This window comes from Rhipicephalus microplus, chromosome 1 (genome assembly GCF_043290135.1).
Source record: "Rhipicephalus microplus isolate Deutch F79 chromosome 1, USDA_Rmic, whole genome shotgun sequence".
NCBI classification, from domain to species: domain Eukaryota; kingdom Metazoa; phylum Arthropoda; class Arachnida; order Ixodida; family Ixodidae; genus Rhipicephalus; species Rhipicephalus microplus.
In genome coordinates, this window is record NC_134700.1 from 290,378,796 (window position 1) to 290,404,642 (window position 25,847).

The 25,847-nt window shown below is 42.0% G+C and overlaps 1 protein-coding gene across 1 annotated transcript; it reads left to right on the forward strand.

Annotated features, from left to right (window-relative positions):
• The first annotated feature begins 826 nt into the window (after positions 1 to 826).
• LOC142763011 (junction-mediating and -regulatory protein-like) lies at positions 827 to 14,714 on the forward strand. The gene is made up of 7 exons (XM_075865116.1): positions 827 to 1,243; positions 2,435 to 2,595; positions 5,993 to 6,079; positions 6,437 to 6,532; positions 8,718 to 9,011; positions 13,849 to 14,024; positions 14,117 to 14,714. Exons 1-6 carry the CDS (start codon positions 1,015 to 1,017, stop codon positions 13,933 to 13,935), a joined length of 954 nt encoding a protein of 317 aa, XP_075721231.1. The 5' UTR covers positions 827 to 1,014; the 3' UTR covers positions 13,936 to 14,024; positions 14,117 to 14,714.
• The last annotated feature ends 11,133 nt before the right edge of the window (positions 14,715 to 25,847 follow it).

Genomic DNA, 25,847 nt, shown 5'->3' on the forward strand with positions numbered 1-25,847 from the left:
CATCGGAAATGCTGAAAACAAAGAAAAATGTGGAATAATTTTTGCTGCACAATTGCCTTAAGGCTGTTGCACTGACCGAGTTCCAGTTGTCTGAGCTGTGTTTGAAATTTCATTGTGTAAATTTTGTGCAGAGCAGAGAAACAGGATGCTTGAAGACCAGACAAAGTTCGGTCGGTCGACGTTTGAACTGTACGGTATGCAGCGCCTTCAGAAGCTGGAAGTGTTTGTCTGCCAGGAGCGGCTCAAACTGCTCGCTGCCATCAAGATCACCCGAGAGCTGCAGCATGGCAGAATCACCAAAAGGGTGAGCTGCAAAGAAAGGAGTTTTGTATTACATGTGCACTTCAGAGTTTCACATGCTTCTCAACATGCACGTGAAAGCACACTTGATCCATCACAGTGTCCATGATATCATGGAACAGTGCTTTCAAAGCAGGTGATACCTGTCATATATACCAAAAGCTTCAGTTTACATGCGTGAAAAAGTAAAGGTGAGGAAAAAAAGTGGAGAAAAACCAACTGTTGTGCTAGCAGCCTCCTGAAAATCTGCTAGCATTTATCTTTTTGCTACATCAAAGTTTTAGTCATGAATTTATAGTAGCTTTCTCTTTACAAACCTTTAGGGCTACAGAAATGACAACATTCGTAGAGCATGTTCGGAAACATCCCTTTTGACTGTTTGTTGTGTGGAACATCTTGCATAACCCCCTTTTTTTTTTCCTAATATAATATTGCCTTAGCATGCAAGTTGGAAACCACGGGAAATTTTCAAACATTTCCTGGGCTTTCTTTTAAACTTGTGAAAAAGAGGTGTGTATGCAGTAGATAATATGTTGCAAATCATTGTGAGTGTAATTGTAAAGCCAGTAATTAGTTCAAGAACTATGTACTCAAGACTAAGGGCTCAATTACAGCACTGCTGACTTGTTTAGGTGGTTGGTTACAACATGCAATTCTTTCACCTTTCATAGAAGGCCTTTTCATAGTAATTGGCTTGAAATTCTCCTCACATTAATGGCATGTGAGAAGTATAGCAGAAGAGGGAGTGTAGTAGAATGTGCAGCATGTCTTGTTCTGCTGCAGCTGGAACAGCAGGCATTGCGCGGTCAGTGCACGCTGGAGGAAATGGAAGAAGAGGTGTACCGTTCTCAGCTGGGCATATTCGATATAAGCTTGGAGATGCTCAAGGAGGAGGAGGACATACTGCGAAGACAGAAGGACATCCTCGATCGCGCTTGGCAAGGTAATAAATCCTCGCACTGCTCATGCGTTGTGTTAGTGTTGATCAGGTACTTCAAGAAAGCACAGTTGACGGTGTACCGAATTTTCCTTTCTGAATAAAATGATAAAACTGAGTCCTACGTAATCTTTTTCAGTTATTTGAGTGCCTCAGCTTTAACTGCATCAAAATGGCAGCAAACCAGTGCCCTTGTTTTGACTTTGGGCAATGTGGTGCGATGTCACAAAATGCACACATGTTGGAAACTGTTTAAAATGAAGAGCTTCAGCTGCGATGTTCATGCTGGCATAAAACTCGCTTGCTACTTTGTGATGAGTGAACGATCAATTGCCAGCCATTTTTTTGCTGGTGAAAAAATTGTGCACATTGTGGTGTTGGGATGGTAGTGCATATTAAGATATTTAATTGTTCAGAGCACGTTTTGATATTTAAGACATGGGTGTATTAAAATGTGGCCATATTGGAAACAAAGTCTCGAATTATTAAAATTCAGGCTTTTATGCTGCTCTTAAACGAAATCGGTACAATATTTACATGGTCGTAAAAAAATGCAATGATTTAATAGACACTTGCTTGTTGTTTTCTTGATACTTTTGATAATCTGGCATTTAGTTAATTTGGAAATTTTTTGACAGTACTGCATTTCAATGATGACCTCCCTTAAGTTTTTCTTGGCTTCATTGCTTGTTGGTTTCGTATGGTTATACATAGCTTGCCATAAATGGGCCGCTCAACCAATTTAAATTTTTATGTTCATAGGTAGCGTTGCGCCATTTACTATGCACCCCTCTTTTAAAAGAGAACTGCGACATTCTAGGCTGCACCTTCTTGAAAAGCATAGTTTTAGGCAGCTTATATATGCAGTAGCCTTTCTAAAATATTTTGCACCTGATATATGAAGGAATGCATCATGAAACATATCAAAAATTGACAAAAGAAATGTAATGGAAGCCAAGAAATTCAGCTGCTATAGTACTGCTAAAGATCAGATTGAGTCATGAACATGATAACCAGCATCGACTCAGCTATGTGAAGTTCCTTTTATGTCTAAACTACAAGATAGATTTTCAACCTGTGCGTGCAGACCTAGACATACAAGCTGTTAGTATTGTATAAGTTTTTCTGACAGTGCTATGTTATTTGGAATCTTCAATTTTTGACAATACTTTTGGTTTGGACTTTGGTTTGATGCAGAGGAGCTGGATGAGGGCATCTTTTATGATGCAGTCGAGGAACGAGATCAGATTGAGGATAAACTTGAGATGGAGAACAGTGGCCCCATGTCGAGGCGAGACCGACTCAAGCTTCGTCTCAACAGGCTTTACAGAAAGCGAGCCATCCTCAGAAACAAGCGGGTAGGTGGGCGTGCATTCCCCTTTAGGTATCTGCCTGCAATCAGCCGTTTGTAGTGGTAGAGAAGCAAGCTTTTCTTTGTATGTCAATAACACGGTTGGTCACAGTTGTTGCTCCAAGGAAACAGTGGGGAAACATGCTGAACTCATGGGTAGGAAGTGTGAAAATGAGAGAATAAATTGGTTTGACTCTTTCATTATCATGCAAAAATGGTAATCTTTCATGTGTAGTTTCGAAGGTAGTTTTTGTAGTTTGGAACATAGTCTAGCACGCATCGCAGCATATCAAGTTATGCAAAATTAAATGCTTTTTCCCAAAAAATGTAAGTGTTAGCACAACAAATATATTTTGGAATGAATAAAAACATAAAGAGTGAATAATTTTTGGTTGCCAGCTGGTAAACAGTGTAATGAAGAACACTATATATGCAAAAATATTCAAAACGGAAAATTCAGAATATACATTTTCAAGATAAATGACCCAGGAACTGTAGAAAAGATATTAAATATTGTACAACATGTTTCTATTGACATAGACTAAGAAAAATCAGAACCGAAGTGCTGCTACATTTCTCATGCCAGGCAGTGAAGCATTGCTTGGTTTTTTTGTGAGACACAAGTGACATCGTACACGTTTCTCAGTAAATGTATTTATTTATTTTTTTTGCGATGAGAGTTTGCAGGTGTTCGGCTATAAATGGATACCCGTGATGCAAAAAAATTTGATGTCCAATAAACTTCACTTTTTCGTGTAGCATCACCTCTTCCCATGAGCCACCTCACTTCGCATAGGTTGGCTTTCCAATATATGCATCCAAGCATATTTCTTTGAATTTCTGCACATCGTATTAAAAAAAAAATATACATGTATATCGTGCGCGGTCCTGGAACGTCTCATACTGCTCCGTAGTCAGGGCTAAAATGTACTCTGGTGGCCCTGTCGTGAGGAGAAGCTCTACAGCCGACGCCAGCGTATCGCGCCCCAGCGGCATGTGGACCTCACACGTAACCAGAGTAGCTATGAGATTCTGCGCAAAGGTCAGCAGCTACACACTTGCGGCAGAGGAGACAACTTGAAGCCGTAAAGAAAAACCCACGGACAGCTGCGGATGTCTCAGGCTGATGCAAAACATCATTGCCATAAAACTTGAAGCTGAGGTGCTGTCATCCTCGAACTCTTCGTCCTCACTCAATTCAGGTGCACTTGCAAGACAGTTTAAAGTGACACGTGCTTTTTATAGCACAGTTGCACACGCAAGTGAGCGTGACTACAATGCCATTGGAGCGACTAGAGACACTAGATGCAACCCTGTGTCTGATATAACAATTTAAACGAAATCAAAGGTGTTGAAAACTGTATGAGAAGGCCACCTCCACACTTTATACATGCGGTGGACCTTCGGGAATATTTTTTGTATAACAAATTTTCCAACTCCCAGCAAGAGCTTTCCATAAAAAAGTTGGCATAAATGTCTGGCAATTATTAACGCTCAACACTGTCAGATTGCGAAGCTGACACCTTAATTTGATATGCGACTTGCAAAGGCTCTTTTGATTACATAACCTTGATGTTACAGTTGCATAAAAATGAGGGGCACACACTTCTGTCAAGTGCGCTAGTCAAGTGCATTTTCCCAAGACACCTCCATTGGTATGTGCAAAAGTCTGTCAAAAATCACTATGTTGCCAGAACAGGCAGATTGAAGTTGATTCTGAAAGGCAATTAGAAGGACTAATTACTAGGAAGTTTTTGATGCTCGAGAAACAAATTAAAATGCCAAAATTGGCAATCCAAAGCATCGATCACCAGTGATCGATCTGAATAGGCATGATAACGAGAGAGTTAATTTCTAACTTATCAACTATAAATGTGTACAATAAAACAGCCTTGTATTGTGTGGTCTGGGTGGACAAGTGTAATTTGTCTTTGTTCTTGGTCTCTTCCTATGTTCTTGACTGTTAACAGATTAGTCTTCCTCCTCTCATTTTGTATTTTAAGCACTTCATTAGGGCAGAGTTGAGAAACAACTTGTGTGTAGTGCTTCACACATGTGCCTTTAGCAAGTGTAATGTATTTAAAATGAGAACAATGTGCCTAGCAAGACTTCCACGATGACTGGCGTGAGTTAGGGGATATTCTGTGGATGAATTGCAGTTTGCCGAGTTGCGTTTATGAATTTCCATTGCAGTTGCTCAAGTGGTGTTGTAATTGCAATCCTTTCTTTGCATCTCAGACCCTTTGGGCAGTCCTAGTAACCTGCACTGGCAGAAAACAACAGAAAAAACTTCATGTTTGTCAGGGCTTCTAGCATCGCCCGTACTTTCCAAATCTCAGGCTTAACTGTACATGACTGCCTTTCATAGTCATGGCCACTGATGTCTGAGGCTGTGTCATATGTGACCTCTCCTATCTGCTATGGGTCTTCATGTGTGAAACAAACAGTACTTCAAGATAAGATCAGATAAAGTATGAAGAATGGTGAACTTTGAAGGAAAGTTGGGCAAACCATAGTGCAGGGTCTTGGCAGGTCACATGCTTGAAGCTACTGCATCAGAGTGTTACATGTGTGACATAAGCGATTGAATTGTACAGCCCAGAATACAGGACGAAAGGCAAGAAGCATGCAGTCCTGTATTCTGTGTCGTACAATTTATTACATTATAAACAAAAGCAACTAGCCTGACTTCCTGCTCTGCTATGCATGTGACATCTTAAGGCAAGAAAGTAAACTAAGCGTATATTTGGTTTATTTTTCCCCTTACTAATATAAACTCAGTCAGGTAGGCCAGTCACCTGTTCGTCATTTATGGTTTGCAAGTTTGGACACCCAGCTACCAAATGTTAAGCGTTGTTAGACATTTTACTGATAAATTAATATTTTCAGAGCTATGAAATATAGTAGAAATTTCTACAGAATATAAATTCAGCTTGTTCCTCATCTTTCTTCACTTCTAGACATATCTTTGCATGCTTTGGAGCAGTTATGAGAAAATTTTTATGTCTCAATTATGAAATAGCTCATTTGTAAGAAAGGCGTAATATAGGGGGTATCCTTGATCCGCAAGAGGGCAACACCATTGCCACGCCATTTTGAAGGTCCGTTCATGTGCACCGTGCTGCTGTCCATGTTTTGGCATGCAGAAAGTGTTCCGGAGGTTTCAAGCATCCATGTTGCTGTGCAGATTTGGAACACAGCGTATGCAGCGAATTTTATGCGTGTGTGGCAAACATGCAGACCTTAAAATGGCGACCCCCAACGCTAGCGATCCTCGTAGATGACGTCAAGTGCATAACCCCTATACCAACATTCCTTTCATCGGTTAAAAATACCAGGTAGTCAGAGTAGAGATTGTTAGTAATTTCCTAGTATCTCTTCCCATTTTGTATTTTTTATTATAGAAAGCCTGCATTGCTGAACACCAGAAAAAGGTAAAGAGAAAGGGAGAAAAGAAGAATCGTATCAAGCAGCATCACGCTGTCCATATGGTAAGTTTGAAACATATAATTTGTAGAGATTTAAGTTGCTATGTGCATGTTATGTTCTGCTTATGCATGATGCGATGCAATTTGACAAATGAGTATTAAAACAGATATATTTTTTGTAGGTTAAGGTTAACTTTATGTCTGTTATTGTGGCTTTGCTTAGTTTGTTTTCGGTCATCAGCCTTGAATTTTCTAGTAAAAGTGTACATTTATTTGTCTTGCCTTTATTGTGTCATTAGTTTTTTTTTTGGGTGTGTGTGTGCATGGGTGTATCTGTCCAGCTTGACTGCTTTGTTCTTGTAGTTTGCCTGTTCACGGGCCGGTATTTGTTGATGACTGACATGAATGGGCATTTTGCAGAGACGAGAAGAGATACGCAAGACGTTGGAGATGAATCACGAACGCATTGATAGTGAGCGCAGGAAGACACTGGAAAGGCTCAGGGAATACAAAAAGGTATGTCAGCAGGTGTTACAGCTGAAGCAGTGCAGGTGTAAAATGTGGAGAGCTGCGAAATCAATGTAGAATATTTTTTTTTCATTTTTATTGGTGTATGTAGTTGAGAAAATTGGTGAACATTCAAGCTTCATCAGAAAGATTTGGAACGGAATAGCGTTTTCTGCAATACACGCTCTTCATCGCAAAATCATAGGAGGGCAGTGTCATCTTCCCATAATGCTCATAACCGCAGGTTGCAGTGGTTGCGAAGTGCTCTAAGAGCAGCGACAATGTCAGCGGAACCCTCAAGGTCTTAAAATACTAGTGCATATGCTCATTTGCTAGGTTCTCTTTGATTCAGCTTTAACTGCTGAGTCATTGTGGCTGTTAGGCCTGTATGGGATTTCACCTTCGCCCTGTAGGCCTAAGCTCAACTTCCATCCACACCCAAAATTTTTTCAGTTTAATTACCTTGCTTGCAGGAGCTCCGCCAAGTAATATGCCATCAGTCTGAGCATGTCTGTTATAAGAGTTGTCAGTTCCGCTTGGGGGATTCTTTTTTTCACTGGGTCGCTTGTCGAATTTTCCAGTCGCTTGTCACATTTTTTGGGATTATTTGCACTTTCCTGCAAATATAGTATAGTTAATTTAGTCATAATCTCATCACCAATGTGTGCATTTGTTGTTGACTAATAGTATGTTTGTTGATGACTGAGCAGATGAGTGCATAGGCAAACGCAGGGTTCCCCATTGAGAGGGGCGAAAATTCATCGCAGCCCCCTCCCCCCCACTCGTCCAGCGGGTGCGGCTGCCCCCCCTGAGCCCATGGTTGAGTGTTTGACCATACATTAGGGGCAATTCATGTAAACATTCAGTCAAACAAACGTTGAGGAAAATCACAAGTAAGGTTAGTCATGCGCTGGCAAATGTGCCTTCAACCAAATGGAGAAACTACTCAAGCAACAACGTTTAGTAGTAGCTACACTATATGCTTTTGTTCATGGTACATAGTTTTTTTTCAGCACAAGGCAATTAGGTGATTTTTCAAACTACCCTTTGTGAGTGACATTTAAAGAAATAATGATTAGAATTATTCTGAATAATGGGAAAATACATTGCGTCTACTCTTTTGGGCTTCTTTTAGGGGTGAAGCACCTTAGTCTCGACCCCTGTTTGGTGTCCATTGTCACGGCTACATTATTTGGGACAACCCTCAAGTATAGTGTACAATATAGTTGAAACATATGTGAGACACAAAAAAAGATTTAATAATAGTCTTATATTAATCATAATTGCGAAAGAACAATATAAACACCTACAAGCGCAAACCCTTTATACTAGTCAGCGACTCCGACGTATGGAGCTCGAGAGCTGGCTTCGCCTACTTGTCATGATTCACTTCGCGAGATGCGGGGATTTTTTGTGATGAGTATTCACTTATTTGCTTGGTAGCATATGGCAAAACTGCCTGTTGCTATTTTTAGCATCCATAAGAATTTTTTGCTCATTTTGACTATGGCAGATCTTCTGCATCTTAACACTCTAGCGGTAATTTGATACTTGCGCTTAATATTGAAAAACGATTTCCTGTAGCGTACACTTGAGTAGTGTATATTCATACGTGATCAGCACAACTTAAGTGCAACAGCCTACACTAGTTGTTAAGGAAGCAGTTTAGAAAAAATTAAGGCAGCAGTTTAGGAATGTTGGGATCCTTAGATGTTCATCAGTGAGAAATATGAAGCTAAGCTGAATTTATGTGTTGGATTTCTGGATTTGAATGTCGTTGATCTCGCTGGGTTTCGGACTTTAGGAATGTCACTTAATGTAGTGCATTTGGTGAGCCGATAAAATTCGAGACACACAAGACTGGCTGGCTATGGTGCACTGAGTGCGTGTGCTACCTACTTGTGAATTCATGGATAAAGACACTCATTTGGGACTACTGAAAAAGTTAATGTTGCATACTAGAGCAATTATAGATGCAACCTAGTGCAACCTTGCAATCACCAACTGCTGTGCTGCACTCACTGTGTTTAGTTGCATAGCAAGCATACGTCTTTTATAATCTTGTCATCTAATACATTCATTGCAAAAAGCAAGTGGGATAGTACGGTAGTGAGATTAGTTTCCGACATTGTTACAGCAACTGCTTTTGTGCCGTTAACTACGCATGACTTCATATGTGCTCCAACTGATGCAGAAATATCAAAATGGCAAAAGAAATGCTGATGGCACTCTGCTGGAGCCTAGTGAAGAGCGGATATCGAGGTCACCATCTCCGAGGAGCCCAAGGCAGAGCTCAAAACTCCAGAATGGCACTGCAGCGGACAAAAGAAAAGCATTCAAAAACTCCTCCGAAAACACCAAGACCAAGAAGGATGACCTGTCTCTGCCTGTACCCCCTTCATTACCACCGCCTGCTGTGCAACTCCCACCGCCACCACCGCCTCCTCCTCCACCGCCTCCGCCACCACCACTGATGCCAGCATTAACGGTGAGTCCGTATTGCAGTGTATCTGAAAAACAGTTAGGCCTGGGAGAGCATAGGTATTATTTGTAGTCTTCAGCGTTAATGTTGCAGTAAGAATGTAAATGGAAATGAATTAAAGAAAACAAAATGTCTCCCTTTCTCTTGGTGGGATTCGAACGCACAATTGGCAAAACGTGTCCAGTCTTGTACCAACTGAGCTACAATAGAAGGCGCTTCTATATCCATTTCCTTGGGTAAAGAATTTTTGTATATGTAACCGCTTGAAGGGTTAGACAATGCCTCCCGTTGCCAAGGCAACAAGTGGGGGACCTTCTTTGTGGGAAAGGGTACCATGGGTCACATGATTTTTGCATGAGGTGGAAGCTGACCAATGAACCCTTACTAACCTAAGGCCGGCCTGGGTGAGGCCCTTTCTGTGAAGGAAGAAGGGGAAATTTTTTCGGTGGTCTGATTTCTTCTGCGATTTGTCGTTAACGTCAGTGGCGGGAACTCTCCTGCAGAAGATCAAAAGCAGTAAGCAATCGGTGGTAGCAAGCACGGGTACTTGCATCGTAGGACTTGCAGTGGTATTTTATTTTCATAAGGTGACCCAGAACCTCAAAAAGGTGGCAAGCAGGTATGATCTCCTTGTTCTTTCTGCCCCCGTAAAGCCATCTCAGCTCTGCCCTCGCACCACTGCTGAAGGATCCTCAGGCTGTGGTGTTAAACATGCTTCGGCTTACTCTAAATGTGAGGCCGGAGTTATCTACCAATTCCCCTGACTTGTGGCAGGTATTACGTTGAACGTATGAGCCATGCAATATGACCGTATTCTAGTGAAAAGAAAAGAACTCTCACGTGTTCCTGCAAACTGCAACGTCTGCAAATGCTAACCACAATTTCATGAGGTGATGATCCTGGGTTAGAGCAAGTATTACACAGCATGTGAGTAACTAGAAGCCTTTCATACAGGAAAACCCCCGTTGATTCAGACTTCACGGGACCGGAGAGAAAGTCCGAATTACCCGTGGGCACCAACTATCACGAGTACGAACAAACCACTTGAAGAATGTCTCCTACACCATCAGACTTTCATTTCTTAAAAAGTCTGTGATAGCAGTTTGCTTCACGAACGCAATGTGCGACGCAGTCACAATTTTGCGAAGTTCCTGCAGGTGGCTTAGTCTGCGCACACTGTCTGAGGAAAACATGCACATGTCCTCCAAAACGGCGAACGCATGCGCAGCCTCTGTCATTATGTGGCGTCGACGCTCGTCAGCATCACTTACATCCTCGTCAGCCGATTCCACTTCGCTGTCCAAGACTTCTTCAACGATATCGCTGTCGGTCACTGTGCCGGCCACGGCAACCAAGGGGCACATGAGCTGGCATGATGCTCACATAGCGGCCATCTTGCTCTTCGCCACTTTCCTCACCGGCCACCACACCCGGATTAGCAGCGTCGTGCACGAAGGTCATGCCTAAAGCAGTTTGCGACTACTGCAGGCTGTGTGTTGTTCCACATGTATGTCAGCATTTAGATTGCGCTTAGCAGGCTTACTTCGTACTGCTTGCCTGACTCCATGCAGAGCAACATCCGCTCGAGTACCTATCGTTGATAGCAGCTTTTCACGAACTGTATGATTCCCTGGTCCATCGGCTGCAAGGGAAGCCGTTGTGTTCAGAGGCAGAAATAGCAGTTCAATGTTCTCGAGCCCAGACACATTTGTGTGCGTACTACAGTTGTCTAGCACGAACAACACCTTCCGAGCCTTGGCCGCAAAGCGGCGGTCGAGCTGATGCAGCCAGGCTTGAAAGAGTTCGGCAGTCATCCAAGCCTTTCTGTTGAACCGGTAGTCGACAGGCAGCTGCTTAATATTCTTAAAACATCTTGGCTTCGCAGCCTTCCCGATCACTAGCAGCGGCAGCCGCTCTGTACCGGTCATGTCAGCAGCCAAAAGAACTGTCACGCGCTCTTTACTTCGTTTTTCATTGACGCACAGGTTCCCCTTAAACACAATTGTCTTGTCAGGCACAGCCTTATAGAACACCGCTGTCTCATCATTGTTGATAATGTTGCACGGCTCGTACGTAGAAAGGCGCGTGGATAGTCCAGACCACCAGTCTTGCACTACACTTTCATCAACTGCACCTCTTTCACCACACACGTTGCGGAACACCAGCCCATGTCGCTTCTTGAAGTGGTCGAGCCAGCCTTCCAACGCACTGAAAAAGTCAATGTTCATGATCACCGCAAACTTCCCTGCTTGTGCGCAGATAAGGAGGCCGCTCAAGGGCAAACGCGCATTGCGCGAGACGGCGAACCAGCGCAACAGTGCTTCTAGCTTGAAATGCGCTGCCGTTCAAAGCCTCTTCTTTTGGTCGCCAAGCATGTACCCATCATATGCTTTCATAATCTGCTCTTCGTTCTTCACGCAAGTGCTCAGTGTGCTTTTCTTCACATTAAACTTTTCCATCACTTCTTTTCGAGATGCTCCCGCTTACAACGGCTTCAATATTTTCACCTTCGCAGCCAAATCCTTTGCTTCGTACTTCTCCCTCTTCGCTGCGGGAGTTGGGGCGGTTGGGGCCGCAGGAGACGGAGGGGAAGCCTTCCAGGCGTTGCTTGCGCGGTGGTCACGCGCACGCGAACGAAGTAGACAACACACACACACCCACACACGCACACACACGTGCATGCGCTCGCGCGAAAAAAAAGCACTGTGATAAAAATGAAATAAAAACCGGCGAACTCTTTAAAGAACAGCAAATAGTAAGACGGCAGATAGAACTGATCATGTACAGACAAATAGTTTAAAGCCCACTAGAGGTGAGCAATTCAACTCAACCGTCACGCAAACGGGTTCGACGCGCAAGAAAAAACGAAACTCAAATCCGTGGGTTGCTAGTAGCTGATGACAGTAGCGATGCACTGCCTTCCATTTTGGTTGTTTAAACCACCCTGTGTTTTTTTTTGTGCCTTCGAGATGTACTACCCATGAACGAAGTTTTGAATCAGACCGCAATCCGGTCCTAAATTTGTCTAGGTACACGGTCGATTTGGCCGATAGAATCCGCTGCTGCTTCCCCGTCACGACTCGACCGCAGTCGGGTGTTCGAATTAACCAAAGTGCGGTCGAATTTGTCCGAATTAATGAGAGTTTTCAGTCATAGAACAATGTAAATTTTGTACGTGACCAGTTGCCATGGCCGAAATAACCAAAATTCCAAATTAATGGGGGTAGAATTAACGAGATTTTACTGTATCAGTAAATTGGGGGATGAATGTATGAGTGACACGTAGATAAAATTGCTATCTTCTGAGATTAGATTGTTTGAGAGGTGGGTAGGTTAAGGAGTGTTGCTAATCTGTGCATGTGTGGGTCATTTATATATATCGCTCTGCTTCATACTTGGAATAAACCAGCTGGAAGTGCCACCCATGTTGCCGTGTTTGTGTCTTTCTTGTGTCTGGGGTTTTTACTAGCGGGAGAATATTATGCAGTGACTTGTTCTGCCATCTAGTAACATAGTACTGTAGACTCTCAGTAAGTGAAACCTGAAGGAAACGGGAAAATATGTTCTATTTAACAGGAGTTCCGTTTACTGAGAGAAGAACATTGGTGCAGAATACAAGCTCGAAACCAGGCATAGCAGAGGAAATAGTTGCATTTAAGCAGTAGTTCCGTTTCACAGAATTCATTTTACTGAGAGTGTACTGTATAACACTTTTGTACTTGTAAACTCTCCCAATTTATGCAGAAGACACCTGGATCTTGAGTAATGTTTCCGATTGTTTGGGCACAACCACAGATCTCCCCGAAAAGAAGTGTAGCCCTATCGTGAAAAGGAAATAATGTCAAAAAAATTCCGCCTACATCTTCCCAGGGGGAACTCGAGTAAATGCGTCGCAAAGGTGGGGGGGGGTATCCAATGAGTCTTGCATAATTGAGTATGGCTTGGGAATTCTTAAATCCTTATTATGTTCATTTATTAAATGAAGAAGAAGCATTATCTTCAACGACTGGTGGGATGCTGATGTGCAATCCAGCGCCTACATATATGGGGTGGCCAGGGAATGGTTGTGCAGCTCGAGCAGTCTGTTTTTACTAGCAGACGCTGCCTGCGTCGGCCTTTCGAGGTGAGAGAGGCATGTGGCACGATACGCAAGGCACAAGCATGCGTAGTGGGGGTTGGACATCACTGCCAACCGACGCACAACGCAAGACATCGTGCGACTAAGAAATGCTCCGCATATTAATGCAGTGTTCTGCAGTTTTCTTGGCTTGGTCTTTCACACCCGACATGCTCAGGTCACCTCGCTGCAGTACATTGGTGACATGTAGGGAAGCTTATTAAAACTGAAAGAGGCCTACTAGTGGTCACGAGACGTTGCAAATTTCCTGCTTTATTACACACACTTGTGCGCCCCATATAATCATGACTACCTGTATGATTACTGATGTCTAAGAACTTCACTGAACTATACTGGCTATCATTCAGAGTTTTGTGTAATGTTGCTGCAGCCTTTAGAAACAATACATAAAAACATAAGCCAGGTTTTTTTGTCGTATATTTTACCCCTCCTCACACTTTACCGATATCCAAAGCTTTGAGATGCCCAAGTTGGCAGGTATGAACTTTGCAACAGTTTGTAAAACCTCGAATGAGGCTACATTGCTCAATACCTGCAAAGTGCTTGACACTGCATTCATTTCTGCAGTGCATGGGGGGATCATTGCAAATTTTATGAGTTTTAATATTATTACATTGTGCTCCAAGTGATAGGGTTATATAGCTGAATACTGCTTGCAGGCAGTTGCATATTGAGAGGTTTACTGGATCTGATTGTCCATTGCAGCCAGCTGCCCTAAATCCCATTCCACTGACAGCACTCAAGAAGCCTGGACCAAAGCAAGATCTGTCAAAGCCTAACCAAGCACTCTAGCAAGACTATCAACCTCGCAGAAATTCTTGCTGCTCGTGGCAAACTCAAGAAAGCCGCTAACTCTGACGATGACAAAAATAGAAATTCAGGTAGTCATCTTTGTTATAATTTCACGCAACGCCATCATTGAAGAGCACCTTTACAATTGTAATTCATTCATGCTTTTTTGTTTTTTTTTCAGCAACTGGAGGTCAGTCCAAGGACTTCAATGCAGTTCTTAAAGCAGCTCTTACAAAGATTAACATTGCCTCTCATGGACCTGATAACTCCGACCATGAGAGTGAAAACAGTGATTTTGAGTAGGTTGCACCCCATAAAATTTTAAAATGCTGAAGTTTGCACTTCAATTTCCGTCCTTAACAGGTCTTGAATGCATTGCAATGCAGATTATGCGCAGCTTTTATATTTGTGAGTGCTTTTGTGGTGCTGTGTTCGTGCACATAAGCAGTCTGCAGTAGTCAAAACACTTCTTTCCTCGAGCATTGAAAACTGGGTGAGCTAGTAAGGGTTCATCTTCTGCACACTTTCCTAGAAGATGAACAGCTTTCCTCATTGTGAATGCTCAATGCATCAGATCGTCTGCAGCATTTTGCTTCATTAGGTGGAGTTATTGCTGTAAAGGTGTGCTCGTAATATTTGCTTCACAGAAATTAATCACTCATAAATCTCTGCATGAAACGCGTGTAGCTGTCTGTGAGGGTCTTCATTTTACGACGGAAAGGGGGCAAAGTTATGTTTGATTTTGTGCTTGTTTAACTGTGATCAGCGCTTTAAAAAAATTAGGGCAGACCCTGAACTTCTTGAGATTATAGTCATTGCAAGAATTCACATTTTTTTGCAAAGCTATTTATAATAGGGCTTGCTGCTACATGCCTGTCAAGGGAGTGAAAAAATTTTTGCTTCCCATTTGCCATGTAACATTTTCATGCGTTAGGCTGGTAACAAGTATACACTGGCAGTCTTCTCATGCCTTGTTAGGTGAGAAGGTGTACATCAGCTATTCTCTGCGCTTACTTTGATTTACAAACTCCTCTAATCAATGTTTGAAATTTTTCTGGTATTTCAAAAAAATTGTGCATGTGAATAAACCGCCGGTCTCGTCGCTCTTGTGCTTCTCCACTTCAAGGCGCAACTAGTGTTACCTCTGGCCTATAGAGCTTCAGAGGCAAGCTAATCTCCTCTACAACTTGTCTCCGAAAATTCTCTTTGGGGGTTAGGTGCTGTTGTTGTGGTTGGAGGGCTAATGCTTTGGGCAAGGAAGGGCACATAGGGAGTCATTATGTGGTGTACAGTTATGTCGTTCACCTCTTCAGAGCCTAGACAGGGCTGCTGGAGATAAAAAGAGTGAACTAGTGTGTGTTTTTTCTTTGTGCTAGCCTTTGTACAAAATGGTGACCAAACTGATTTCAGTGCATATGCGAATCTGTTTGAGTGCGATGGGGTGGAGATATGTGAAGACGCGAGGGTGAGGAGCGGAAAAACAGGTGATGGCCCGTTCTACAATCGCCGTGCTTATGATTTCAAGTGCAGCTGTGTGGTTTGGACTCTTGGGTCAGTGCACTATGTTCCTGTTAAAACGTGTTGGTGTGATATGACATACAGCCTATTAACGACTGCTTGCAGCTTTGTGAAGCATCCTGTCTGTGTGGCTGGTCATGGCACTGGTGTGCATCACCTTGGAAGATTATGTATGTGACACTGTTGTCGAATGCCAAGAACTGCTCTATTTGCAAAAATGTAGTGGCATTGCACTATTGATGTTTCTTATTGTTTTAGGCACACAGTGTCTGTTGGCATAAAAAGTGCAAGATTACGGCATAACCTAATTTCACAGTGTCAGTGGTATTCAGTGAACAATGTTGGCTGTGTTCTGACGAGCGTGATACCTCTGTTGAAAGAGAAAAGCTAGTTATAAATTATTTGTAGTGGTAAGAAGTTATTATATGTGGTGAGATCATTTATATATTACATGTTAGCTTGATCAAGTAATATAGAATCGAAGAGTTCTTGTGTGGTTGTTTTTTGAACACCAGTTTTACGAGACCGAGTTGTTATATGTAAATACCTTTGCGTTTAGCATCATACTCGGAGTGTGTCAAGATATAGTTGTACATTTTCTATTCTGTAATTTTGTGTACATTGAGTCTTGATGCATCTCTACTCTTGTGTGGCTGCTATTTTGGCGGCAGTTCTGAAATAATTGGTTCCACCGAAAGGAAGAAACAACTTTCATGTGACCTTTTTATCATGCATGAACTTGGCTTTGTGCTGTCTATACTTGTGGTTTTAGTCTGAAATGGTCTCGTGAACATTCATTTCATGAGTGCACTGTTATGTGTTGTGTTTCCACTGGTGTGTCTGAAAATATCTTAAGAGTTTGCAGGCTGAATGTTGACTCCCCTTCCCGCAAGATAACTTGAGATATCTTTTTTGTAATTTAATGCCTAAATAACAAAAATACCCTTACTATCTCTTTTATAACTTGTCAAGGTGGGGGCTGCATCTTAATGTGAAATAGTTTCTACTTTATGAGTGTGCACTAACCCAATTTCTTTTTACTCCATGCTTTCAGCTTTTTACATAAAGTGTAGCATATTTTTTTGTGTGCATGCACAAAAATGCCACTGCTATGCCTCACCTCCCCCTCCCCCCTCCCTTAATCAGTTGTTCAAATGCAGTCATTTGCACAGCGGTCTTGTAAATCTATAAACCATAGAGTATAGTTAAGTTGAAAATGTCTTAAATTGATGTAGCATATATTTTTTTCTGTCAAAATTCGAATTAAAATTTCATTTACTGTATTGTTTTTGTTTTCGTGGTGTACTGCAAAATGCAGGTTTTGGATACAATTAAGGCAGATTCTTCAAAGAATCTGGAAACTTTAAGGTTAGAAACTTTGGTTGAAATATTTGTCTCAAGCTTTAGCAAACACATCTGCAGGAAAATTTCTCTTGGTTTATTGATTACTACAAAGTTTTGTTCAACATGCTGGCAAAAAATATTGGCTTTGTGCTTTGTAACCTGTGTTTGTGTACCAGGGCTTGCTGGGTACAAGTGCTTTAAGAGTCTTGGAGTTTATAGTGGGTTACAGCCTAAGAATAAATGCAAGCTCCATTGCCATCCCCCCCTACAGGCAGAATTTTCATAAATGTCGCACTAATTGCAGTCGCTTAATTATGTGATGTTGGGACCTTTTACGTATTTCAGGCAAATGACTTGGCTGTAGAGGCACGTGTTGTTCATTGCGACAGTTTTCGATTGCAAAACATTGCTTTTTCGCTAATTTCATAAAAAATTACAAGTTCACTGCTCAGCCAAATGCAACATTTTAACAATAAACGATGAATCTTTAATTTATTATATGCATAGTATTTGAATTAAAAGCAAAAAAGTTGTTATGGTTTGAACAGAAATCGCCAATCATTGCTCTGTTGCACAGGTAAATGACAGGGGAACTGCAGTACTGGGGGCAGATCGGGTATTTATTCTTAGATTGTAACCGACTATAGTAAAACAGCACTCACTTATTTTTATTACAGTGCATGCCTTCTTTTTCTGTGATCTCAACTCAAATTCTTGCTGAATTTTTCTCTGTTGCATTATGTTGACATTCATATTATATGCATGGTTTTGATCCCAGTTGCTTTAACTAAAATGTTGCATATTTTTCAATATTTAGAACTGTGCCTCGAGCCTTCCTGAAGGTATCGCTCAAATATCTCACCTGCTCTTTCTTCATTTCAGACACTTCAGGTGACATATAAATTGCTCCATGAGGCGCCTTTTTTTTGGTATATGTACTGTATTGATGACTGCTGTCTATTGTCTCTTTCCAACTATTTCAAGATCTTGACATATATCTGTACTCGTTGTTTTTGTTGAACTCGGTTTCTACTGGCCTATTCTAATGTGCGAGTAGTTGCCCAGTCAATTTATGCAGCATCTGTTCCTTTGATAAGTGTATAAACTTGAGTGCTCTACAACCTGAATGTCTAATATTAGCACAGGGCTATGTTTTGCTGGCACCTTTTAAGTGCCAGCAAAAAAGTAAACAAAACTCAGAAAATTACTTTTTTGTTGTTGTATATTTAACAAGTGTTCCGTTCTTTGCTGCATCAAAATTTGTTTAGCATGCTGGTAGTAATCTTGCAACCCATCTTTGAAACTCTAAATCACGGAGTTTATCACAAAAATACCTAGAGGGCAATCTGGCGCCGCCTTCTATTCGAAGATCTTAAGGGGCGCCGTTGGAATGCTGGGAATGACGGTACAGGTGCCTGCGAGGCTTGTGTTCGCCGATGTGAAGAGAGGTTTTAACTTAAAAGTGGATACGACTCCCCAAATAAAGCTTCTCAAAAACAAAAGTTTTATAAGTGGATATCATTTAGGCATAATATATTCCAAAATGGAAGTCCACTGAGCTCTGCGGTATAACCAAGCGGCGAAATAAAGAAACACACAACTAGCAGTGACAGAATTAATCCTGGCTTTTTCGTCTGCCTGCCAAGTTTAGCACCCATTCATTACCTTCTACGCTTCGTGAAATTGAGCATCAATGCAGAAGTTCTCAATGTTAAATAAAATTTGTTTTTGTGAAACGATAAAAAATAAAGAGCTTACTTTGTGCTCCTTTAGTAAGAAATCAACCATTTTAACACAAGGAACGCATTGAAGCTAGATGCGTCTTAGAGGTGTTCAGACTCTTCGTGAACGATACAAATCATAGTCAAGTTCGAAGCTCACATTTCCCGGCATTCCCATGCATCCAACAGCTTGCAGCGCCACTTTTCCTTCTAGGTAAGTGTAACAAACTCTGTGCACTAAATAGCCGTGCGCATTAATTGACATATGAGTGCTTATGATGGGCAGTCTACTGCTGCCTTTCATCCCTGGACACTGCAGTCATTGGAAATGCTTTCATGAAGAGTACACCTGCGTTTCAGCGAATTGAAACCCATTGCTTTGTTACATAAGCAAATATAGCTTGAAACTGCCGCTTTTACTTCTGTGGTATGAATGAACTCACTAGGCGGTATAGTGGCCAAACAGCAGGCTATCCAGAATGCTAAATTGGTGTGATAGGACTGGTCTCATCTTTGGCACCTTTTGCAGAAGATATTGTGAACATGCAAGACATGACATAAGACATGACAAGCATCACATATTATGGGTTAATCAATTGCATTTTTTAATATTAGAAAGACAACTTCGAATACTTTTATGCCTTGAGCATAACTTCATTTGCTTGTCATTGCCAAGCGGTGCAAAGTGCCTGAGTGTGCTTGGAGTTCCTGCCTAATGTGAATTCCAAAGTATTGGTGGACCATGTACTGGTGCAATAAGCCTGTGTCCTTCTAGGCAGTGCAGATACTTTTTCACAAAGTCAGGCTGCTTGCTGGAACTGATGAACATGCTTTTGGTCACAACACAATCAAGAATAAAGCACAAACAATGACAGGAATTTGTGGCCAGCTACCATTGATGGAACGCTTGGGAGAGCTTTTGTATCACAAGCATTTGCAGATTGCATTGTGCTTACGCAGCAACTTGCTTGTTTCCCCTCTTTATATATGTGTATAATATATGCCTGTATACAAGCTAGTGAGCTTGTCGGAATTGTGTGGCTGTGTGCTAGTTTCTTGTAAATTTCTTAGTACGGCAACAATCTGTTAGTCATTTCCATAAAGAATGAAAAAGAAAAGTGAAAGTAGCGCAGACAAATATGTAAATGAAAAACACAAATTGTTGTGTTCATCATTTTTTTGCCTGTACAATACCTTCACATTGTTTTATTTGAGATGTGTACACTTCAACCTGCCCGCCTCTCAGTTTTGAAGCAAATCTGTTGACAGGCTTGAATTCCATTCTTTTCCATTCATTCAACAGGTGTTAATGCAGGCTAGCACTTGCCATATTTTGTGGATCAGTGCTAATATTCGGTTTATGTTATGATTTGATGTTTACATTTCTGTGTACCACACTTCTGCATGACTAATTAACAATGCAAGTTTTGTAGCATCGATGAACCAACCTGTACCTAGCATGTTACTTCTGTACAATACAGCACCTGACAGTTGTGCGTTGAAAACAAGCTAGCTTCTCTGTGCTTTAACATTGATGTTTATGATATGCTACGCTTGAGGTGTTGACAACAAAACTTCAGTTGCGTGATTTTGAACATCTCGCTATATTTGTACCATGGCTTCAGTTTTGGTGAAGTTTCTGTGAATGTGCTAGGTGATGAAACAAGAGTTGAGCTGTGAGTAACAGTGGCCGTTGATAACAAATTGTGGCTGCACAGTTTGCAGGAGCAATAGCATAAATTGAGACACTATTGATAGAAGAAAAGAATTGCAATTTGCTAGCTTCATGGACTGAACGTGCAGTGAATATACTCTTTCTTTTTATCTCATAATAAAGCTGTTCTGTTTTTACAGGCATTGCCTCTGCTATACATGAGTGTTTGATGGCATGTGCTGGCATTATTGTCAAGCTGGTGCTTCGGAGCACCAAATTACAAGGCTATGAAGGCTGTCATCCGAAACTGTTGCAGTGCAGTTGCTATGCTTTGTCCTCACACTGGCTGCAGTGAACTGTATGCCCTTTTAAAATGTATATGTTCTAGGAAGCATATTTTTGCCTTTGTTGTGCATAATAAAGCATCTATCGCTTATTGCCCTTATTTGTGTTGCGTGCCTAACGTTCAATATCGATAGCATTGTTGCAATGTAATATTAACATGTAGATGTTGGGGTGGAACGAGCTTATTGAATTAGCTCTATAGATCCTAAAAAAATCTCATCCCAGTAAGATAGAATCACAAAGAGAACTGGTACCTGTAATTTAAACATCAGGCCGCCATTTTGGGGTGGTCTAAATATTTAAAATTTTGTATACAAAGCAAAATTTTTATAGGAATACTTGACTCAAGAATTCACTATTTGGAATTGCTGCGTAAATACTGGTTTCATTTGTATTTTTAAAACGACACTGAAATGAAAGAACGAATGTCTTTATATCGATAATTTCTGTACAACGAAACTATAGTGAGATTAATTTGACTGTGTCTTGAAAAACGGAGAAAAAAATTAAAATGGGAGTTTACTATTAAGGTTCGCGTTGAAATCTCCACACCTGACGTCACAGATTTCAGTCTTTTTGTCGCATTTCGGCGGCACTGCAGTGTCTTCTTTAAAATAGGCTACTGGCACCATTTTTCGGAAGTGTGTATACTCTGCGATACAAATCTCCTGGTGGCGCACCTACAAATATCGACGCCAACATGACGATAGGCTAGTGATTCTGGTGACTTCGCGCGCAGGTCTGAATAGTTGCGATGATGTCAGGTACCAAAGTTCTCAAAATTTCCGCTTGCATGACATCAAAACATTCAAAATGGTCTCTTTTGCGTCATCAACGAAGCCATGGTGCGAAGCGGCCGTGGAAACTCCCGGTATCTTGCACGAGCACGTGACGAAGAGCTCATACTGTGTTGTGACGTCAGCGTACAGTAGCAACCACCACTATTTTTGAAAACATGCTGTAGTTACTTTTACAGGGTGCACACACAGCTGTACATAGTCTAGGCTCTTGAGGGCTCGGCCTTTCATTAAACGCAAGAAGCGACAGCTCAAAAGTTCCGCGTCACTACCCATTTAAGCATTGATTGAGGGAAGAAGAATGATGGAAGGACTGCCCTGAATATCCGCTTGTAAAGGGAAATCCCTAATTACTCGCGAATTACTTTCCCGGAGCGTGGCGTATCCATATCCCCCGCCTTTATACACTTTTTCCACGGGGGCCATCTGTTCTGTAGAGGGTGCTTCACTGCAGTGTTATTGTGTATGCGGCGGAGATTGTTATACAGGTTGTCAAAGCAGTGATTCTTAATCTTACCGTCTCATTGACATTAGTTCGCAGAAATCAAATCAACCTCGCCGTGGAAAACTTTCATACACTGCCGAAATTCGGTTAAATAAAATTTCAATAAAGATTACAACACTACCTAATGCGAGAGTTGGGCGCAGTTCTGCACGTGCTTTCGTTTCGCGATTTACTGGCAGACGCGGGCAGTGTCTCTTACGGCAGGTTGCAAACGTAGCGAAATGTAACGCGAGTGCCTTGCTGATCGTCGACTTCGAGATCTCGAGAGCCTGCGCGTGGGCGCGATTCACAACAGCCTCCCGCGCCGACAGACGGCGCACCGATCGGGCGGCGGTTCACGCCACTTAGGCGTAGCTCGTGATGAAGCGCTAACCATATCTCGCTCGGTCCCAGAGTGCCCAATTGTGTACCGCTGCTTGAAAGGCTGCAGACCACCACAATTCGATATCCGCGTGTCCAAGTGTGTCTTGTAACAATAAGCATGAGTTGCTTTCGCTAAGCGCCGTGAAGTGGCGCCTTGTGTCCAGTCATATTCAGAAAGCGAGTGAACCAAAATGGCTGCGTACCGCACGAGCGCTTGACTGTGTCCTCGTTATAAGTGAAAACTTTTTTTTATTAGTTTTAGCGTGAACGACAACGTCTATAGTGCATCTCTTTAACTGTGCATGCCCTGAATATCATATTGATTGTAATTTCGGTCTGATACGTTTGTTGCACGCAGTTATAAAGACTTCAACAAAAATTCAGGAGTACCCAAATGGGTACCATCACATTTTGATACAACTGTTCAATTTTCTGAGTTCATAATACTTCTGTGTTGATTTTTAAGGGCACGAAGCCAAATAATCCAGTCGGCCGACAGCTTTTTTCACTAGTGCAATCTCGGAACTAAGGAGGCTATAAAGTCAAAGGCTAAATATCACTCCTGCTTTGATTTTAGACACCAGTCATAACCTCTGCTAGGTTAATTCTGAATGGGTCTATTTTATCTTCACCGTCTCCAAACCTCAATGTAGTTCAGCCTCATTTTTTATAGCTGTAGGGTGAATGCCTTTACAGAGAAATACCAGTAGTTGAACCGTTCATTCCTCCTCTCCACACGCACCACGCTGTGTCTCTTCGTACTTGCCTTGGTACAAGTTGTTATGGTTGAATTAACTTTATTATGCTCCAGAGTACGCGTCATTTTTCGTAGATCTTTTCTTTGCCAATTTTCTGGTTTTCGTTGGCTAAGCGACGCGCCCGACTCTGGCCTCAATTTGGGGTCTCGCGCGGCACTCTGGCTTCCTCTTCGCCGTTTTACCGTCCTTTAACTTCGTTCGCTGCCACTTTTCACTGTGTCCTCCGAGTAACGACGGACGAGACGCACCGACAATGCAAGAACTGTTTTTCACAATTCCAGTTTACAAATCCGTTAGAGCGAAAAAAGAAAAAAAAAGAAATGAAGAAAGAAGGAGAAGAAGAACAAGAGAGAGAGAGAGAAAAGAAAACCGGATATAGTAGCTATGGAAATTGCCGACGTTAGTTCACTAATTTCATAAGTTTACAGCTTGTATAAGAATGTTACCTCGTCAATGACAGTGTTCAAAAACTCCTCACAAATAACAGCTGAGCCATTGAAGGATATCAAATAATTTTCCCGCTTATGACCTATCGCGATATATTTATCGCATTTCTTGTTGACAAATTATAGAATTGTTAGCTTGATAGTGTAGGTTTTCCATTAAATTTAGCAGTTCCAAAGAACAAAAAGATAAGCGGTTAAAATAAAAAGAATGAGAACTCCCGCGCCATGTAAAGACTACATATGAAAACCGTTTTTCTACACCCAGCAACGCCACAAGCCAAACTTGTCAAATCGGTGCGCTATAAAGGAAAATTTTGCCCACGCAACACCTTTTGGACCTTTCGTTTGTGTATTCATGGTACGTGCGCAAATTTTTCATTATGCAGCCAAACCAACTAGCCCGCCATTATCGGCGCGCTATGGCACTGAGACCGGTTGTGCTCCAATTACTGTCTGCGGAATAAAGCGACAGAAATATGCAAGTGCATGCAGATAGCGGGCAGACTAGTTGTCGCCTGGCTGTCATATATTTTGCAGCCGCGCCATCATGACGTCGCGCTGCTCGCCGGAACGATCACTAATAGGCATGTCATGAATACGTCCTATTGTCGTCAGCTGCACTCTAGCGTGGTAAATATACAACTTGGAAAAATTGCGATTGAATGACACGGAACAGTGTGATAATGCGAGTTTGTTTCTAAAAGGGAGGGCCTATAAACATATCGCGAAAATAGGACTGTTGACGAGAACACTCGACAACGCGAAGATATGTAAGCAAGGTTACTAGCGTGGCATAAAATGTGAACTGATATAATCAAGGGAGTTTACGGTGCATGCACTACAAAGTCAGTATACGCGTTCGAGAACCATCCGTGAGGCCTTGTATATGTACCGCAGAGAGACAGACAGGCAGACAATGAACATTATTGAGGTTAAAATTAACACTTAAGAGCAGTAGAGTGAACGGCGGAAAAATTGTCCGATACTTTTTAAAATATATGCATGCGAATACTTTTAGCAAAAGCTTTGATTTATTTGTTGGAATGTATTAACGCGTACCTTGGCCAACTAACTATTCAAGGTATGCCTTAGTATCTCAGCTTGATTGTGATAATGATTAGCAATAAGCAAATTATCAACATTTGAAGTATTAATTTTTTGAAAATTTCAAAGCCCGTTGAGATATATCTAACGGTGTACTCGCAGAAATGAAAAAAAAATATGATAGCAGTGACTGTAGTGGTTGAGTTTTCGTAAAACATATCTGGGACAGTTTTTTTTACATGTTCCTCTCATGCTAGACTTATCCGTCGTTGTATACATCCACCTAAGTATCATAAGATGGCTGTAAGGCGAAAACTGTCCTTACTTTCTTCACACGTCACGAAAATGCGGTGGTGCTATTGTCGGGTGTTCCGCGCGGTGGGCAAAGGCCGCCGTGCCTACTGCTGTTGCTGCTGTGTTTTCGCTGGCGCGTGCGCTGTTTGTCGTGTACCGATGCGCTGTCACGGTTGTTTGCGCGGAAAGGAAAGAAAGATGAATTAGGCATTTTTTTCTTTCTTGGGGTACTACGATGTGAAGATTTTGGTCTGTCTGTCTGTCTGTCTGTCTGTCTGTCTGTCTGTCTGTCTGTCTGTCTGTCTGTCTGTCTGTCTGTCTGTCTGTCTGTCTGTCTGTCTGTCTGTCTGTCTGCACATTTGTTTGTTTGTCCACCGTAAGGATACCCCAAATGGCACCAAGCGATACCCGGTAATGGCTAACCCCATCCGCAGCGCCCACCAATATTGCTCAAGTTTCAGCGTTCATACTTGTGCGATTGTCAATTAAAAAGCAATTATTGTACATATCTGAGCCAACACAACACGCCAATATTTTGTATATGTGTCTTTATATTAGAGAAGGCACACATAAATAAATCTAAGGGCCGTATAGCGCTAATCACGCAGCGCTGACAGTGCAACGCGAAGCTCAAAAAGGCATGTTTTTGAGCATCGCGTTGCGCTGGCATCGAGTTGGAAACACGCTTTGGTAAGGCGACACAGTGATGAACCTACCCGTCGCTTTGCGTTCTACACCTTATTGCCTCCGAGACAGGCGCGCATCTTTCTCCGTGCGTGCGCACGTCTTCCTTCGTTTTCTAAGATAACTGCCAGATAGCGCTCGTGTATAACGTGCCTCGATATACTCGTTCACCTTCGCTGAATGAATCGAGACTCTCTAACGCAGTGCTTCCAGAATACAATTCACCAATTTTCTCGCGCAGAACATCAAAGTAGCGTTTTGTTAACTTTCTACACACGCATGACTATCGTCTTTCGACGACATTTGCAGTGACACATGCAGATACGGAGCCAATTTTTATGTCTACATTTTTCTGTTTACGAAGACCGTCGCAAGAAAATTAGCCACGGCTGTAAAACGCGCTAACTTGCCTCGTCGGTGATGTTATGGAGCCGATTAC